At 44.5% G+C, this 19,375-nt stretch overlaps 2 protein-coding genes across 5 annotated transcripts in view; one reads left to right on the forward strand and one right to left on the reverse strand.

Annotated features, from left to right (window-relative positions):
• The window catches only part of iah1 (isoamyl acetate hydrolyzing esterase 1 (putative)), a 32,272-nt gene extending 16,508 nt beyond the window's left edge, over positions 1–15,764 (forward strand). Inside the window, 2 exon segments of the mRNA XM_070884181.1 lie at positions 15,601–15,688; positions 15,691–15,764. Of these exon segments, the coding sequence (XP_070740282.1) occupies positions 15,601–15,688; positions 15,691–15,764 (162 nt within the window).
• A 2,520-nt stretch (positions 15,765–18,284) lies between these two features.
• Positions 18,285–19,375, reverse strand: part of LOC139267129 (disintegrin and metalloproteinase domain-containing protein 17-like) — an 85,709-nt gene continuing 84,618 nt past the window's right edge. For all 4 annotated transcript variants that reach the window (XM_070884969.1, XM_070884968.1, XM_070884971.1 and 1 more), the window contains one exon: positions 18,285–19,283. In XM_070884969.1, the coding sequence (XP_070741070.1) occupies positions 18,930–19,283 (354 nt within the window). In that variant the 3' untranslated portion in view covers positions 18,285–18,929. The remainder of the gene's footprint in view (positions 19,284–19,375) is intronic.

Consider the following 19,375-nt stretch of genomic DNA (forward strand, 5'->3'; position numbering starts at 1 on the left):
CCAACATTGCACTGCCTAGCACTGGAATGATTTCTTTGGTGTACGTCCATAATTGCGTCTCAATGCGTTGGTTTTGAGTGGCCACAGCTTTTCGAATTGTTGAACACTCATGAGTGACTGGCTGGCCCCCGTGTCCAGCTCCATGCGTATAGGGATGCCGTTTCATAGGACTTTCATCATCATAGGTGGCGTTTTGGTATATGAGCTGTGAATGTTTCCCACGTGAATCCACTGAACTTCAGCGTCCATTGATTTGCCCCAAGCGTCATCCTGCCTCGCAGACCCCTCATCTGGTTCATCCGCCTCGTATATTAGCCTGGTTACAGGCTTTCTGCACATTCTGGCTGAATGGCCACTGAGGTTACAATTTCTGCAGACAAACTGTTGAAACCTGCAAGTCCTGGCAGCATGTCTGCCCCCACACCTCCAGCATGAACTGAGATTCCCACTGTTGTGAACAAAAGAGCTGTTACAAGGCATTCCTCGCTGATTGTCCCTTTGACTTCTATTGAGCACCCTGTTAGTGGGTGTCAATGGCCCCATCCGGGACCGCATTGTCCATTGTCCGTTCAGCCTGCCATTGTCTCTGTTGGAGACTTACTCTTGGGTCTATTGCTGCCTGGGGTGTCTCGAACTGCCCTTGTCTGCGGGGCTCTGTGTCGCGTTTATGATATTGACTCCCTGATCCATCACCACATTGGAGGCAGAATTGTGCGCGTATATTATCTTGGTTTCCTCCTCCCCCACCATAAAAGTCTGAGCCATCAACGCCGCCGCTTCCAAGGTCTAGTCCTTGGTCTCAATTAGCTTTCTGAAAATCCCAGCATGACCGATGCCCTCAATAAAGAAATCCTTTTGAGGTGCTCACTGATTAGTTTGCTGAGCTTTTCAAAGGTTTTGTCCGCTGGCTTCTCGGGTGCTAGCAGGTCTTTCATGAGCGCGTAAGTCTTAGGTCCACAGCTGTCAGCAGATGGGCCCTTCGCTTGTCGGCCATTGCGTCTCCCAGCCAGTCCTTCATGACAAAACTCTGCTGGAGCCTCTCAATGAAATCGTCCCAGTTCTCACCAACACAGTACCGTTCATCTGTGCAGCCGGTGGCCATTCTCGTGGGTCGTTGATTCCCGTTTCTCGTCGCCACTGTAAAGTCCTTACACAATACCACAAATCCACATGAGGCACATTCTGTGGACAAGGTCACTCCATGACCTGAACCTTTATTCACAGGACCAAGAAGTGCTGACCCTGCGTGGGACCTCCCTTTATATACCTGGATAACCAGGTGAGGAGTGTCTCCCACAAGTTTACCCCCTGTGGTCAAGGTGTGCATTTCTTACGTATATACAGTATTGCAGTGTTGTTACATAAAGGTTACATACATGACAGCTGAGAAGGAAGCACTCGCATGTGTCTTTGGGGTGAAAAAGATGCACCAGTACCTTTTTGGCAGGAGGATCGAATTAGAAACGGACCACAAGCCGTTAACATCCCTGTTGTCAGACAGCAAGGCTGTCAATGCCAATGCGTCAGCTCGCATACAGCGATGGGCTCTCACGCTCGCTGCATATGACTACATCGTCCGGCACCGGCCAGGCACCAAAAACTGTGCTGATGCGCTCAGCAGGCTTCCACTGGCCACCACTGAGGGGGCAGTGGAGCAAAGCGCTGAGATGGTCATGGCTGTCGATGCCTTTGACAGCGCAGGCTCCCCCATCACAGCCCGCCAGATCAAAATCTGTACCAACACAGATCCTCTCCTATCGTTGATTAAAAAATGTGTCCTGACTGGGGATTGGGCGCTCGCACACGGAGCATGCCCTGAGGAGGTCAGACCGTTTCACAGACGGTTGGATGAGCTCTCCATCCAAGCCGACTACTTACTATGGGGCAGCCGGGTAGTCATGCCCCAGAGGGGCAGGGAAGCATTCATCAGGGAACTCCACAGCGAGTACCCAGGCATCGTGCTGATGAAGGCCATTGCCCAGTCACATGTGTGGTGGCCGGGAATTGATTCAGACCTGGAACACTGTGTTCGCAGGTGCACAATGTGTGCCCAGCTAGGTAATGTCCCCAGGGAGGCCCCGCTCAGCCCGTGGTCCTGGCCCACCAGGTCATGGTCACGTATTCACGTAGACTACGCGGGCCCGTTCATGGGAAAAATGTTTCTCATTGTGGTTGATGCGTACTCGAAATGGATTGAGTGCATCATTTTGAATTCGTGCAAGACATCCACTACCATGGAGAGTCTGCGCACGGGTCTTTGCGACCCACGGCTTGCCGGACATCCTTGTTAGCGATAATGGCCCATGTTTCACAAGCTATGAATTCCGGGAGTTCATGTCAGGCAATGGCATTAACCATGTCAGGACAGCACCGTTCAAGCCGGCCTCCAATGGCCAGGCGGAACGTGCGGTCCAAATCATAAAACAAGGCATGCTCCGGATTCAAGGACCCTCCCTTCAATGCCGCCTATCGCGCCTCCTGCTGGCCTATAGGTCCCGACCGCACTCGCTCACGGGGGTCCCGCCCGCGGAACTACTCATGAAACGAACACTCAAAACTCGGCTGTCCATCATTCATCCAGTCCTGTCCGACATTGTTGAGGGCAAGCGCCAGTCCCAAAACGAGTGCCATGACCGAAATTCAAGGGGGAGATGTATAGAAATTGATGACCCCGTATTTGTTCTCAATCACGCTTTGGGATCCAAATGGCTTGAGGTTACAGTAATAGACAAAGAAGAGAATAGGTCATAGTGGTTATACTTAACAATGGGCAGATATGTCGCAAGCATCTGGACCAAGTAAAAAAATGGTTCAGCATGGACACTGAAGAACCTGAGGAAGATCATGAGATGGTATTCACACCACCGCACAGTGAACGAGCAACAAGAACATTCAGCAGCATGCACAGTCCCTGCGGTCAGCCTGGACAGGCCGGAATCACCACAGGTGACAGAGACACATACCAAGGCTCAACAACCAGAACCCCTACTGCGGCGCTCCACGAGAGAGCGCATTCCACCGGAGAGACTTAACCTATGATCCCAATAAGATGTTAAGGGGGAGGTGATGTCATGTATGTAACCTTTATGTAACAACACTGCATCCCGGATGCACTTTCTCCCCCTCGGGCGGTCTTCGGCCAGGGTCTCCCAGGTGTCAGTGCTGATGTCGCACTTTACCAGGGAAGTTTTTAGGGTGTCCTTGTAACGCTTCCACTGCCCACCTTTGGCTCGTTTACCATGAAGGAGCTCCGCATAAAGTATTTGTTTAGAGAGTCTCGATTCTGGCATGCGAACTAGATGGCCTGCCCAGCGAAGCTGATCGAGTGTGGTGAATGTTTCAATACTGGGGATGTTAGCTTGGATGAGGACACTGATGTTGGTGTGCCTGTCCTCCCAGGGGATTTGTAGGATCTTGTGGAGACATCGTTGGTGATATACCTCCAGCGACTTGAGATGCCTTCTATACATCGTCCATGCCTCAGATCAGTACAGGAGGGCAGGTATTACTACAGACCTGTCGAGCATGAGCTTGGTGGTAGATTTGAGGGCTATCTGCGCAGTTAATTCATCCACCTTATTCCGAATACTCCTCGCATTGAGGCACAGAACCTTCAGACTTGTTTTTTTAACACACACTGCCCCTTTAGAATTTTGCTGTAATGTGGCCCTTTTTGTTTTTTGCCTTGGGTTTCTCTGCCCTCCACTTTTACTATTCTCCTTTCGATCTTTTGCTTCTGCCTCCTTTTTATTTTCCTCTGTCCCCCTGCCATATTAGTTTAACTCCTCCCCACCAGCACTAGCAAACACTCCCTCTAGGATATTGGTTCAGGTCCTGCCCAGGTGCAGACTCCCCCAGAACCGGTTGCAATGTCCCAGGAATTTGAATCCCTCCCTTCTGCACCACTCCTCAAGCCACGTATTCATCTGGGCTATCCTGCGATTCCTACTCTGACTAGCACGTGGCACTGGTAGCAATCCTGAGATTACTACTTTTGAGGTCCTACTTTTTAATTTAGCTCCTACTCTTCCCTCGAGGATCCTTTATTATGAGATCATTAATTAATCATAAGAACCCAAGAACATAAGAAATAGGAGCAGGAGTAGGCCATACGGCTCCTTGAGCCTGCTCCGCCATTCAATAAGATCATGGCTGATCTGATCATGGACTCAGCTCCACTTCCCTGCTCGTTCCCCATAACCCCTTATCCCCTTATCGTTTAAGAAACTGTCTAGTTCTATCTTAAATTTATTAATGTCCCAGCTTCCACAGCTTTGAGGCAGTGAATTCCTCAGATTCACAACCCTCTGAGCGAAGAAATTTCTCCTCATTTCAGTTCGAAATGGGCGGCCCCTTATTCTAAGATTATGTCCTCTAGTTCTAGTCTCCCCTATCAGTGGAAACATCCTCTCTGCATCCACCTTATCAAGCCCCCTCATAATCTTATACGTTTCGATAAGATCACCTCTCATTCTTCTGAATTCCAATGAATAGAGACCCAACCTACTCGATCTTTCCTCATAAGTTAACCCCCTCATCCCCAGAATCAACCTAGTGAACCTTCTCTGAACTGCCTCCAAAGCAAGTATATCCTTTCGTAAATATGGAAATCAAAACTGCATGTAGTATTCCAAGTGTGGCCTCACCAATGCCCTGTACAACTGTAACAAGACTTCCCTGCTTTTATACTCCATCCCCTTTGCAATAAAGGCCAAGATTCCATTGGCCTTCCTGATCACTTGCTGTACCTGCATACTATCCTTCTGTTTTATGCACAAGTACCCCCAGGTCCCGCTGTACTGCAGCACTTTGCAATCTTTCGCCATTTAAATAATAACTTGCTCTTTGATTTTTTTCTGCCACAGTGCATGACCTCACACTTTCCAACATTATACTCCATCTGCCAAAATTTTTGCCCACTCACTTAGCCTGTCTATGTCCTTTTGCAGCTTTTTTATGTCCTCCTCACACATTGCTTTTCCTCCCATCTTTGTATCGTCAGCAAACTTGGCTACATTACACTCAGTCCCTTCCTCCAAGTCGTTAATATAGATTGTAAATAGTTGGGGTCCCAGCACTGATCCCTGTGGCATCCTGTGGGGGTGGTGGGACCAGTACAAACTGGACGGTCTGCATCTGGGCAGGACCGGAACCAATGTCCTAGGGGGAGTGTTTGCTAGTGTTGTTGGGGAGGAGTTAAACTAACATGGCAGGGGGATGGGAACCTATGCAGGGAGACAGAGGGAAATAAAATGGAGGCAGAAGCAAAAGATAGAAAGGAGAATAGTAAAAGTGGAGGGCAGAGAAACCCAAGGCAAAAAACAAAAAAGGGCCACATTACAGCAAAATTCTAAAAAGACAAGCCTGAAGGCTCTGTGCCTCAATGCAAGGAGTATTCTGAATAAGGTGGACGAATTAACTGCGCAGACAGCAGTTAACGGTTATGATGTAATTGGCATCATGGAGACATGGCTCCAGGGTGACCAAGGCTGGGAACTCAACATCCAGGGGTATTCAACATTTAGGAAGGATAGGCAGAGAGGAAAAGGAGGCGGGGTGGCGTTGCTGGTTAAAGAGGAAATTAATGCAATAGTAAGGAGGGACATTAGCCTGGATGATGTGGAATCGGTATGGGTGGAGCTGCAGAATACCAAAGGGCAGAAAACGCTAGTGGGAATTGTGTACAGACCACCAAACAGTAGTAGTGAGGTTGGGGACAGCATCAAACAAGAAATAAGGGATGTGTGCAATAACGGTACAGCAGTTATCATGGGCGACTTTAATCTACATATTGATTGGGCTAACCAAACTGGTAGCAATGCGGTGGAGGAGGATTTCCTGGAGTGTATTAAAGATGGTTTTCTAGACCAGTATGTCAAGGAACCAACTAGAGAGCTGGCCATCCTAGACTGGGTGATGTGTAATGAGAAGGGACAAATTAGCAATCTTGTTGTGCAAGGCCCCTTGGGGAAGAGTGATCATAATATGGTAGAATTCTTTATTAAGATGGAGAGTGACACAGTTAATTCGGAAACTAGAGTCCTGAACTTAAGGAAAGGTAACTTTCACAGTATGAGGTGTGAATTGGCTAGAATAGACTGACAAAGGATACTTAAAGGGTTGACAGTGGATAAGCAAAGGCAAACATTTAAAGATTACATGGATGAACTTCAGAAATTGTACATCCCTGCCTGCAGTAAAAATAAAACGAGGAAGATGACTCAACCGTGGCTAACAAGGGAAATTAAGGATAGTGTTAAAACCAAGGAAGAGGCATATAAATTGGCTAGAAAAAGCAGCAAACCTGAGGACTGGGAGAAATTTAGAATTCAACAGAGGAGGACTAAGGGTTTAATTAAGAGGGGGAAAATAGAGTACGAGAGGAAGTTTGCTGGGAACATAAAAACTGACTGCAAAAGCTTCTAAAAATATGTGAAGAGAAAAAGATTAGTGAAGACAAACGTAGGTCCCTTACAGTCGGATTCAGGTGAATTTATAATGGGGAACAAAGAAATGGTAGACCAGTTGAACAAATACTTTGGTTCTGTCTTCACGAAGGAAGACACAAATAACCTTCCGAATGTGCTAGGGGACAGTGGGTCTAGTGAGAAGGAGGAACTGAAGGATATCCTTATTACGCTGGAAATTGTGTTAGGGAAATTGATGGGATTGAAGGCCGATAAATCCCGGGGGCTTGATAGTCTGCATCTCAGAGTACTTAAGGAAGTGGCCTTGAAATAATGGATGCATTGGTGATCATTTTCCAACAGTCTAGCGACTCTAGATCAGTTCCTATGGACTGGAGGGTAACTAATGTAACACTACTTTTTTAAAAAGGAGGGAGAGAAAACGGGTAATTATAGACCGGTTAGCCTGACATCAGTAGTGGGGAAAATGTTGGAATCAATCATTCCGGATGAAATAGCAGCGCATTTGGAAAGCAGTGACGGGATCGGTCCAAGTCAGCATGGATTTATGAAAGGTAAATCAAGCTTGAGGAATCTTCTGGAATTTTTTGAGGATGTAACTAGTAGAGTAGACAAGGGAGAACCAGTGGATGTGGTGTATTTAGACTTTCAAAAGGCTATTGACAAGGTCCCACACGAGAGATTGTTGTGCAAAAATCAAAGCGCATGGTATTGGGGTAATGTGGATAGAGAACTGGTTGGCAGACAGGAAGCAGAGAGTTGGGATAAACGGGTCCTTTTCAGAATGGCAGGCAGTGACTAGTGGAGTACCGCAGGGCTCAGTGCTGGGACCCCAGCTCTTTACAATATACATTAATGATTTAGATGAAGGAATTGAGTGTAATATCTCCAAGTTTGCAGATGACACTAAACTGGGTGGTGGTATGAGCTGTGAGGAGGCTGCAGGGTGACTTGGACAGGTTATCTGAGTGGGCAAATGCATGGCAGATGCAGTATAATGTGGATAAACGTGAGGTTATCCAATTTGGGGGCAAAAACACAAAGGCAGAATATTATCTGAATGGTGGCAGATTAGGAAAAGGGGAGGTGCAACGAGACCTGGGTGTCATCAGTCATTGAAAGTTGGCATGCAGGTACAGCAGGCGGTGAAGAAGGCAAATGGTATGTTGGCCTTCATAGCTAGGGGATTTGAATATAGGAGCAGGGAGGTCTTACTGCAGTTGTACAGGGCCTTAGTGAGGCCTCACCTGAATATTGTGTTCAGTTTTGGTCTCCTAATCTGAGGAAGGACGTTCTTGCTATTGAGGGAGTGCAGCGAAGGTTCACCAGACTGATTCCAGGGATGGCTGGACTGTCATATGAGAAGAGACTGGATCAACTGGGCCTTTATTCACTGAAGTTTAGAAGGATGAGAGGGGATCTCTTAGAAACGTATAAGATTCTGACGGGATTGAACAGGTTAGATGCGGCAAGAATGTTCCCGATGTTGGGGAAGTCCAGAACCAGGGGATATAGTCTTAAGAGAAGAGGTAGGCCATTTAGGACTGAGATGAGGAGAAACTTCTTCACTCAGAGTTGTTAACCTGTGGAATTCCCTGCCGCAGAGAGTTGTTGATGCCAGTTCATTGGATATATTCAAGAGGGAGTTAGATATGGCCCTTACAGCTAAGGGGATCAAGGGGTATGGTGAGGAAGCAGGAAAGGGGTACTGAGGGAATGATCAGCCATGATCTTATTGAATGGCAGTGCAGGCTCGAAGGGCTGAATGGCCTATTGCTGCACCTATTTTTTATGTTTCTATGTTACTGATTGCCAACCAGAGAATGAACCATTTATCCCGACTCTCTGTTTTCTGTTTGTTAGCCAATCTTCTATCCATGCTAATATATTACCCCCTTTTATCTTGTGCAGTAACTTTTTGTGTGGCACCTTGTCAACTGTCTTCTGGAAATCCAAATACACCACACCCACTGGTTCCCCTTTATCCACCCTGTTTGTTACATCCTCAAAGACTTCCAGCAAATTTGTCAAACATGTCTTTCCCTTCATGAATCCATGCTGACTCTGTCTGACCGAATTTTGATTTTCCAAATGTCCTGCTACTGCTTCTTTAATAATAGACTCCAACATTTTCCCAACCACAGATGTTAGGCTAACTAGTCTATAGTTTCCTGCTTTTTGTCTGCCTCCTTTTTTGAATAGGGGCGTTACATTTGCAGTTTTCCAATCTGTTGGGACCTCCCCAGAATCCAGGGAATTTTGGTAAATTATAACCAATGCATCCACTATCCCTGCCGCTACTTCTCTTAAGACCCTAGGATGCAAGCCATCAGGTCCAGGGGATTTATCTGCCTTTAGTCTCATTAACTTAGAGTACCACCTCCTTAGTGATTGTGATAAGTTCCTCCCCCCCCCCCCCCCCCCCCATAGCCCCTTGACTATCCACTGTTGGAATATTGTTAGTGTCCTCTACCGTAAAAACTGATACAAAATACTTGTTTAGAGTTTCTGCCATCTCCATGTGCCCTATTATTAATTCCCCGGTGTCGTCCTCTAAGGGACCAACATTTACTTTAGCCACTCTTTTTCTTTTTATATACCTATAGAAACTCTTGCTATCTGTTTTTATATTTTGTGCTAGTTTACTTTCATAGTCTATCTTCCCTTTCTTAATCATTTTTTTTAGTTATTCTTTGCTGGCTTTTAAAAGCTTCCCAGTCTTCTGTCCTCCCACTAGTTTTGGCCACTTTGTATGTCTTTGTTTTTAAATCGGATACCGTCCTTTATTTCTTTAGTTAGCCACGGATAGCTTTCTTTTCTCTTGCACCCTTTCCTCCTTACTGGAATATATTTTTCTTGAGAGTTGTGAAATATCTCTTTAAATGTACACTACTGTTCATCAACCGTCCTACACTTTAATCTGTTTTCCCAGTCCACTTTAGCCAATTCTGCCCTCATACCTTCATAGTCTCCTTTATTTAAGCTTAATACACTGGTTAGAGATCCAACTTTCTCACCCTCCACCTGAATTTGAAATTTAATCATGCTATGATCACTCATTCCAAGGGGATCCTTGACTAGAAGATTGTTTATTAATCCTGTCTCATTACACAGGACCAGATCTAAGATAGCCTGCCCCCTGGTTGGTTCCGTTACATACTGCTCAAGGAACCCGTCCCTTATGCACTCTATGAACTCCTCCTCAAGGCTACCCTGACCAATTTGATTTGTCCAATCAATATGGAGGTTAAAATCACCCATGATCATTATTGTTCCCTTTTTACAAGTCCCTACTATTTCCTGGTTTATGCTCCGACCAACAGAGTTGCTACTGTTAGGGGACCTATATACTACGCCCACCAGTGACTTTTTCCCCTTATTATTCCTTATCTCCACCCAAACTGTTTCAATATCCTGATCCTTTGAGCATATATCGTTTCTCACTATTGCAGTGATTCCATCCTTTATCAATAGGGCTACCCCCACCTCCTTTTCCTTTCAGTCTGTCCTTCCAGATTGTCAAATACTCCTGAATATTTAATTCCCAGTCCTGGTCACCTTGCAACCACGTCTCTAATGGCTATCAGATCACACCCCTTTGTCTCAATTTGTGGCGTCAACTCATCTATTTTGTTACAAATGCTACGTGCATTTAGACAAATTGCCTTTAAATTTGTTTTATTACCCTTTTTTCCTGCTTGTTTCCTCTCTCCTTCAAACTCACTTTCTTTATTTTTGCTTTCTAATTCCAGCTTTTCTCTCCTCCCTACTGAATCTACTCAGGTTCCCATCCCACTTCTAAGCTAGTTTAAACCCTCCCCAACAGCACGAGCAAACCCCCTCAGCGAGGATATTGGACCCGGCTCTGTTGAGGTGCAACCCGTCCGGCTTGTACAGGTCCCATCTCCCCCAGAAGCGGTCCCAATACCTCAGGAAACTAAAGCCCTCCCGCCTGCACCATCTCTCCAGCCACGTATTCATCTGCTCTAACCTTCTATTTCTGTACTCACTAGCTCGTGGTACTGGGAGTAATCCGGAGATTACTACCTTTGAGGTCCTGCTTTTTAATCTCTTTCCTAGCTCCCTAAACTCTGCCTGCAGGACCTCACCCCTCTTCCTACCTATGTCATTGGTACCGATGTGGACCACGATCTCTGGCCGTTCACACTCTCCCCCCAGAATGCCCTGCATATATCATTACACATTACCAGATCTAAAATAGCCTCCTAACTGGTTGGTTCCACAACGTATTGTTCTAAGAAACCATCCCTATTACACTCTATAAACTCGTCCTCAAGGCTACCTTTGCCAATTTGATTTATCCAATCAATATGAAGATTAAAATCACCCATGATTATTGCCGTACCTTTCTTACAAGCCTCCATTATTTCTTGAATTATACACTGTCCTATTGTTATGGGGCCTATAGACTACGCCCACCAGTGATTCTTTGCCTTATTTCTTATCTCCACTCAAACTGATAGAAGATCAAGATGTACAGAGCCAATATCATTTCGCACTACTGCACTGATCTCATCCTTTATTAACAGAGCTACATTTCCTTTCTGCCTATCCTTCCGCAATGTCAAATACCTCAGAATATTCAGTTCCCAGTCTTGGTCACCTTGCAACCACATCTCTGTAATGGCCATCAGATCATACCCATTTATTTTTATTTGTGCCGTCAACTCAACTATCTTGTTACAAATGCGGCATGCATTCAGATAGAGCTTTTAATTTTGTCTTTTGACCATTTTTCCCTACTCTTACTCAACTTTCTGGTGCACTCTGATGTTTATATGCTCTGTCCCTTCCTGTCACACTCTGGTTATCGCTACCTTGTACTATTGTCTTTTCCTTTCTGTCTGACTTTTAAAATTTCCCCTCACCTGAACAGTCCCCCACACAATTTAGTTTAAAGCCTTATCTACATCCCTATTTATTCGATTAGCCAGGACACTGGTCCCCGCATGGTTCAGGTGGAGCCTGTCCCAACGGAACAGCGCTCTCTTTCCCCTGTACTGGTGCCAATGCCCCATGAATAGAAGCCCATTTCTTCCACACCAATCTTTGAGCCACGCATTCATCTCTCTGATCTTATTTACCCTATGCCAATTTGCTCGTGGCTCAGGTAGTAATCCAGATATTATTACCTTTGTGGTTCTGCTTTTTAAATTTAGTCCTTAGCTGCTCATACTCCCACAGCAGAACCTCTTTGTCCTATGTCGTTGGTACCTACGTGGACCACGTCAACTGGATCTTTCCCCTTCCATTCCAAGTTCCTCTCCAACTCAGAGAAGATGTCCTTACCCTATCCAATGCTACCTTCTGGATTCCCATACCTGCCGCACTCGTAGTCACACCCTCCTGTCCCTGACCACGGACCAAATTTGAAGTATTTAACCAAAGAGGTGTGACTGCCTCCCGGAACAGTCCAGGTAACTCTCCCCCTCCCTGATGTATCGCAGTGTCTGAAGCTCAGACTCGAAATCTGAGCCGAAGTTGCGTGGGTCACCAACACTTACTGCAGATGTAGTCGCCGTGGATCACACTGGTGTCCACCAGCTCCCACATGCTGCAGCTGCAACATTGCCTGCCCTGCCATCTATTGCATTTTATTTAACTAATTAGGTGAAATATCAAATTATCTATGTATAGTTTTTAATCTGTACTACAGCTCTTAATTTAAACCAATGCCCTCATTTAGAAAAAGAGAGAAATACTCACCACCAATCACTTAACCTGTTTTCTGCATGACAACTAGATCCTCCCCCTCGCCCCCCACTCCAAGTTATTTTCCAGCCACGAAGAGATATCCTTAACCCTGGCATGGGGCACGCAACACAGGCTTCAGGATTCCTACTCACAGCTGCAGAGAACAGTATCTATCCCTCTGACCATACCGTCCCCTACCACATTCCTTTTTACTCCCCACCCTCCTTGAATGGCCCCCTCTACCACAGTTCTGTGATCAGTTTGCCCATCCTCCCTGTAGTCCTTGTTCTCATTCATACAGGCAGCAAGTACCTTGTACCTGTTGGACAAGGTCTAGGGCTGAGGTTCCTCCATCTCTACACCCTCGATCCGCATACCTGCCTGACTCTCAGTCACACGCACCTGTTCCTGACCACTGACTAACACTAAAGTACTACTTGGCCTAAAGGGTGTGACTGCCTCCTGGAACAAAGTGTCCAGGTAACTCTCCCCCTTCCTGATGCATCGCAATGTCTGCAGCTCGGACTCCAGCTCAACAACTCTGAGCCGGACTTCGAGTTACACTTACCACAGATATAGTTGCTCAGGATCTCACTGGTCTCCACACTCCCACATGCTGCATTTACGACACACCACTTGCCCTGACATCACTATTGAACCTTGTTTTATTTATTTAATTCGTTAAAGTTTCTATTCGATTATTTTTAGTGTTATTATTTAGTTAATCGAGTTTGTTATTAATTTAATAAAGTAATAGCAGTTATATTTTTCCAGCTCTTAATTTACCCTTAGAGAGCCAAAAAAAGTTGCAATACTCACCAACCAATCACCTAACTGCTGTCCTGTGACGACACTCCTTCATTTTTGGATTTCACCGTATATACTCTGCCTTCGCACCTCCCACTGAGTTTGGGCCTCAGACCACGCTCTTTATTTACCTACCTCGATCAGGTCCACTCTGCTGTTGCTCCTCCCAGCGTCCCTCACCCTTACCTTTGGCTCTGCTAACATGTGCCTAAACTGTCTAGAATTCAGTAAGTAGGGTATATCCCTCGGGGAAGAGAGAGTATGCAGTCTATCGGGAAAATAGAAACTCTAGATATGTAGATTTATCAGTAGTTTTTAAATATGATCAGTTTCTATGCACGTCAAGTATTTGGCTGACCAAAGAAAAGTGATTGCATTGTTTTAAATATGTTTTACATAAGAATATAAGAAATAGGATAAGGAGTAGGCCATACGGCCCCTCAACCTGCTCTGCCATTTAATAAGATCATGGCTGATCTGATCATGGACTCAGCTCCACTTCCCCGCCCGGTCCCCATAACCCCTTATCGTTTAAGAAACTATCTATTTCTGTCTTAAATTTATTCAATGTCCCAGCTTCTACAGCTCTTTGAGGCATTGAATTCCAGATTTATAACCCCATCTCATCTCAGTTTTAAATGGGCGGCCCCTTATTCTAAGATCATGCCCTCCAGTTCTAGTCTCCATCAGTGGAAATATCCTCTCTGCATCCATCTTGTCAAGCCCCCTCATAATCTTATACGTTTCGATAAGATCACCACTCATTCTTCTGAATTCCCATGAGTAGAGGCCCAACCTACTCAACCTTTCCTCATAAGTCAACCCCCTCATCCCCGGAATCAAACTAGTGAACCTTCTCTGAACTGCCTCCAAAGCAAGTATATCCTTTCGTAAATATGGAAACCAAAACTGCACGCAGTATTCCAGGTGTGGCCTCACCAATACCCTGTATAGCTGTAGCAAGACTTCCCTGCTTTTATACTCCATCCCCTTTGCAATAAAGGCCAAAATACCATTGACCTTCCTGATCACTTGCTTACCTGCATACTATCCTTTTGTGTTTCATACACAAGTACCCCCAGGTCCCGCTGTACTGCGGCACTTTGTAATCTTTCTCCATTTAAATAATAAATTTTTCCCCACTCACTTAGCCTGTTCATGTCCTTTTGCAGATTTTTTGTGTCCTCCTCACACATTGCATTTCCTCCCATCTTTGTATCGTTAGCAAACTTGACTACATTACACTCAGTCCCTTCTTCCAAGTAGTTAATATAGATTTGTAAATAGTTGGGGTTCCAGCACTGATCCCTGCGGCACCCCACTAGTTACTGGTTGCCAATCAGAGAATGAACCATTTATCCTGACTCTCTGTTCTCAGTTACCAATCCTCTATCGATTCTAATATATTACCCCCAACCCGTGAACTTTTATCTTGAGCAATAACCTTTTATGTGGCACCTTGTCAAATGCCTTCTGGAAGCCCAAATACACAACCACTGGTTCCCCTTTATCCACCCTGTTCGTTACAGCCTCGAAGAACTCCAGCAAATTTGTCAAACATGACTTCCCCTTCGTAAATCCATGCTGACTCTGCCTGACCGAATTTTGATTTTCCAAATGTTCTACTACTGCTTCATTGATAATGGACTCCAACATCTTCCCAACCACAGATGTTAGGCTAACTGGTCATTAGTTTCCTGCTTTTTGTCTGCCTCCTTTTTGAAATAGAGGCGTTACATTTGCATTTTTCCAATCTCTGCTGGGACCGTCCCAGAATCTAGGGAATTTTGGTAAATTACAACCAATGCATCCACAATCCCTGCCGCTCCTTCTCTCAAGACCCATTTTTTGTTTCACTTTTGTACAATTTATATAGAAGAATCTCTATGCATCTTTCAGTTACAATAAAATGTTTTTCCATGGCCCCAAGTTATTACAAATAACTTGTATGGAAAAGGTCACCATTTATTGGATGAAAATAGTGGGACATGAGCCAAGATTTCCATAAAAGCATGAAATGGATTTGTGATACACTCAGCAAGTCCATTACTTAGGGTTCTACAAGAGTTTTAGTTCTTTACATAATTTTTTTTTGGGGGGGGAAGGGGAAGAGCAACTAGGAGTAAGAATGTAGTAATTACTCCTGCAGTTTCCAAATGGGAGATATTTTTTTAAAGTAAGCTTATGGCAGTTAAAATAAATTCCATTATATAAGAGTACACTTTGTATAAAAGCCTGAAACAGTGCTGCAACTTATTTCACTGGCGTGTGTCAGCAATGGCACTTGAGCAATATGAGCCGGACTTCAGCCTCTGATAGCTGCCAGGACCTGAATTTTCGCTGAGAATTGCCATCTAAGGCTGTGCACAACACAGGTCTTTATTCCATTTGGCTGCCAACCAGTCCAGTAGAAGCCAGAGGCACAGTGCAAAAGAAAAAGATGGATCGTGGTGCTTGTGCACTGCATTCCTGGCACAGTACACGCAACATAAAATTGCCTAAATTCAACTTGCATTGTCTCACAGGTGCAATGACTCCTGTGACTACAGTCATTTTAAAATGTCTCATCTGTGAATGAATAAATCTTATGTATCCAGCACATCAGTTGAACTGCATAACTTTGAAGATCCATTTTTTAAATGCAATACAGGACATTTCCTCTTATCTGTCGGATGGACTGCATTTATCAGAAGGAAATCAGTCTCTTTAAACCCATTTGTGGCCTCTGCTAGAAAAGAAAAAAGCCTGCCGATGATCCTGCCACACTGGAAAAGCATAGATCACATAAACCCCGAAGCCAGTCTACTGGTGTAATTCAACCACACACAGGGTTTCAACACATTGGAAAATGAATTTTTGACACGCTCACTGAACTTAGAAACCACAAAACATAGTCTATGATGAGTGACAGTAATGCACGTATCGTATGAGACAGGTATATCATTTATGCAACTGATGCACCTTTGAGAGATACCAGACAAATGAATTCCAGTTCCTCCAACACTAACTCAGCTACTGATGTTATGTTTTTTCATGAAGATTGACTACACAGGAATCGTTACAAGCTACACAGTACCAGCTGCCAGTTTATTAACCCTGTCACAAAGCTTTTTTGGAGGGTAGGGTGAAGGGGATGGGGTCATTTCTATAATTGGGAAGGGTAGCCTGCCACTTTAGAGGCGCAACAGCGCCCTCAACAACCAGGCTGGCAGTAGTCAAAGCAGCAGCCTGCTGGACCGAGAGAGGGATTCTTCCAGAAGAGCTAAAGAAATAAAGAAAGCAGATAATTTTCTTGTGCTACTAAACAGACTAAAGAGCCAGCATAAGATTGACTGTGTTTCTTTTGGGCAATCTTGCCGAGCTACTAATGTACGCCTTGATTTTAAAATTCTCATCCTAGTTTTCAAATCCCTCCATGGCCTTGCCCCTTCCTATCTCTCAAATCTCATCCAGCCCTTCAACCCTCCGAGATATCTGCACTCCTCCAATTCTGGGCTCTTGAGCATCCCCGATTTTAATTGCTCCGCAATTGGCGGCCGTGCCTTCAGCTGCCAAGGCCCTAAGCTCTGGAATTACCTTTGTCCAAGCTTTTGGTTATCCACCCGAATATCTCATGTGAAATTATGTTTGATAACACTGAAGTGCTTGGGACGTTTTAATACGTTAAAGACTCTATATAAAATCATCATCATAGGCGGTCCCTTGGGGTCGAGGATGACTTGCTTCCACGTTAAAAATGAGTACTCAGGTGACTGATGAACTAATTTTAAACGGTGGAAGATGCCTGTGTGTGAATTCTTTTAACGTGGGGTGGCCGTTGCACAGCAGCCACCACATGGGCTTGATGGAGCAAGATCTTGGTAAAGGGATCCAAGACAACTGGAGACCAGACCCCATCGCATGTGTCAATACAGACACACAAACTCAAACATACCCCTACTGTCCTCCTTCCCACAGGACTCCTCTCTATGTGGAATTCATAGTATGCAATGTGAGCCTCACAACCTCAGCCTCGCTATTGGCCTGTGCTGCGCCTTCCCTTGGTCTTGTCCATGCTGTTCCACCTCTGGGATCCGACCATCCTCTCCGCTTCCGACCTCCGGACCTCGCCGTTTCCAACCTCCACGTTGTGGCTAGCTTTTTTTGATTTGCCCACAGTTCTAGCCTCGCGCTCTTGCTGTGGGCAAATCAAAAAAGCCCGACTTCATGGGACAGTCAGAGGAGCAGTTTGGAGCGCGAGGCTGGAGCTATGTAAATACAAGTTGTTGTTGTACCAAAGTCTCTGCCAAAAGTGTCCAGTACAGGACCTACACCTGCTGTCAGGTGGCATGTAGAGCAGAATTCTTCGTTTATAGGATAGGCTTCAAACAGCTATCATTATGCTGTGAGAATCACCACCCTGGATATTGTTCTATTCAAACACAGTTAAAAGGTTAAATACCAGCTAGAAAATGCAAGCAGGGCTCGAGTAGACTACTTTCTCACTAAGCTGTTTTCCTTGATGGGGAGAGACAGTTTAACATTTTAAAATCTATTATTTGGATGAATGCTTTGAGATTCAAAATACTACCCTCTACTCTCAGTAATGGGAGACGAGGGGACTAGAGATATGAATAATATCTGTAACATTAAATTTTCATAATAAACAGTGATGCTAATTTAACAAATTAAAAATAATTTGCTCTGTTGCCTATATTATCTGGGCCTCACTGCTATGCAAAGTTCTCTTATCAAATCTAACTGCTTCTGCAACATCCTGTTGCCTGTGTCCCTGTCATATCCCGCTCATCATTCACAAACAAAAAAACTTTCCAATACAGTGTGTGAGAGGTACTGAAACAACACTCCATGATGTCAGTTCAACAATTTAACCCAAGGGGGAAAAAGAGCTGGTATCTACCCGATATCTACCCAGGAGCGGTGTGATCGCAGCCCTGTGGGTACACCACACCACCTTTTTTTTGGTTGGCCAGGTGTCCGACACATGGAGAAACCGTGTTCTATGGTCAATTTGCTCCAAATGTGCCATTAGCCAATCCTTTCCCTAACAGCATGCATAGGCCTTGAATAAAATAACGCCAGTACCCTTCCCGCTCCCTCCTTAATATCGGGGCCATAGTCTCTCTGATTGTGACACTGCATTGCAGATTTCTGGGGGAGTTGCAAACAAAATCAAGCTTGCAATTCAACACTAATTTGAAAGTATTTTTGCACTGAAATGGAAGGGGCAGTGTGCATACTAAGTATTGCTTGTAATCATTGCTTTCTATATTTATATCACAGTTAGAATTTCTTCCAGATATTTGAAGTATTTTGGTAAAAGAGACAAACCAATTAAAAATCCAAATGCTTTATTAAAGTACAATGCAGTCACAATAGTTCTCCCAAATTTTTATATTTACAAAAGAAATCACAAAAGGCTTTAATCATCACCAAAATTGCAGCAGTAATCTGTCCACACTGCTTGCAAGTACCGATACAAAAAAAAATCACTGAATATTAGATGTAAATGTGATGAGGCAGCAATTTGCATATCAGTGCTTTCAAATAGAGTAATGCAACTAACCATAGTTGTTTTTTTGGAAACTTTTATGAATAAAAAAAAAGAAAAAGTAATACTTACATACAAGATCTGATGGCTATGTACAGATATGTGTTGTAAAAAGTACCAATCTTTAACTACAATTGAATCCAGTTATTTGCAATTAGTCACGATTGGCCCAAATGCATTTATTTTTTTTAAAAAGGGGCCATGTGCTCAGAACCAGGTTTGTGTACGTCAGGGCCAGTTGCAGGAGTTGCAAGTCAGGAACAAATTAACAATCGTTCTTTAAAAATACTGCATATATTGGGAATTATCCCACATCAACTTTACACATAAATGGATTTAACTTTACTTGTAACAAAAATCATAGAGAAGCCATATGATAAATAATTCCTTTAAAAAAAAAAAATGCCTTTAAATCTGACCAAAGAACATCAGCACTCAGTCTCCTTACTGTCGACTCGGGTTTGTCGCTGCAATTTAAACACAGATGCCTTGTCGCTCCTGTTGACAGAGTGCCCTGTTAAATCTTCAAAGGATTTTGCTGATTGGCTACTATTTGGAAAAGGGTCCTCGTCTAACCCACCCTCACCAATTAGAGAGTCAACACTGGGATCTTCCTGTATAGTGTCCATCCGATAATGATCAGTTTTTGTTGGCACCACCATTGTAGGTACGGTCACTGGTGGTGGTGGTGGCGGTGGTTGTTGAAAACGGCTTGTAGACTGAGAAAAAGGCTTCACTATGCGGACTGAGGCGGACTCTAGGCTACTAAACATCTCGGCGTTCTGCAGTAAATAGTTAAAAACAATTAAATTTCACAAAACAGTGTGTCGACAAAAATATCCTAGAACAGAGGTAGCTGAGGACCTTGTACCTT

Source organism: Pristiophorus japonicus, chromosome 7 (genome assembly GCF_044704955.1).
Source record: "Pristiophorus japonicus isolate sPriJap1 chromosome 7, sPriJap1.hap1, whole genome shotgun sequence".
Taxonomy (NCBI): Eukaryota; Metazoa; Chordata; class Chondrichthyes; family Pristiophoridae; genus Pristiophorus; species Pristiophorus japonicus.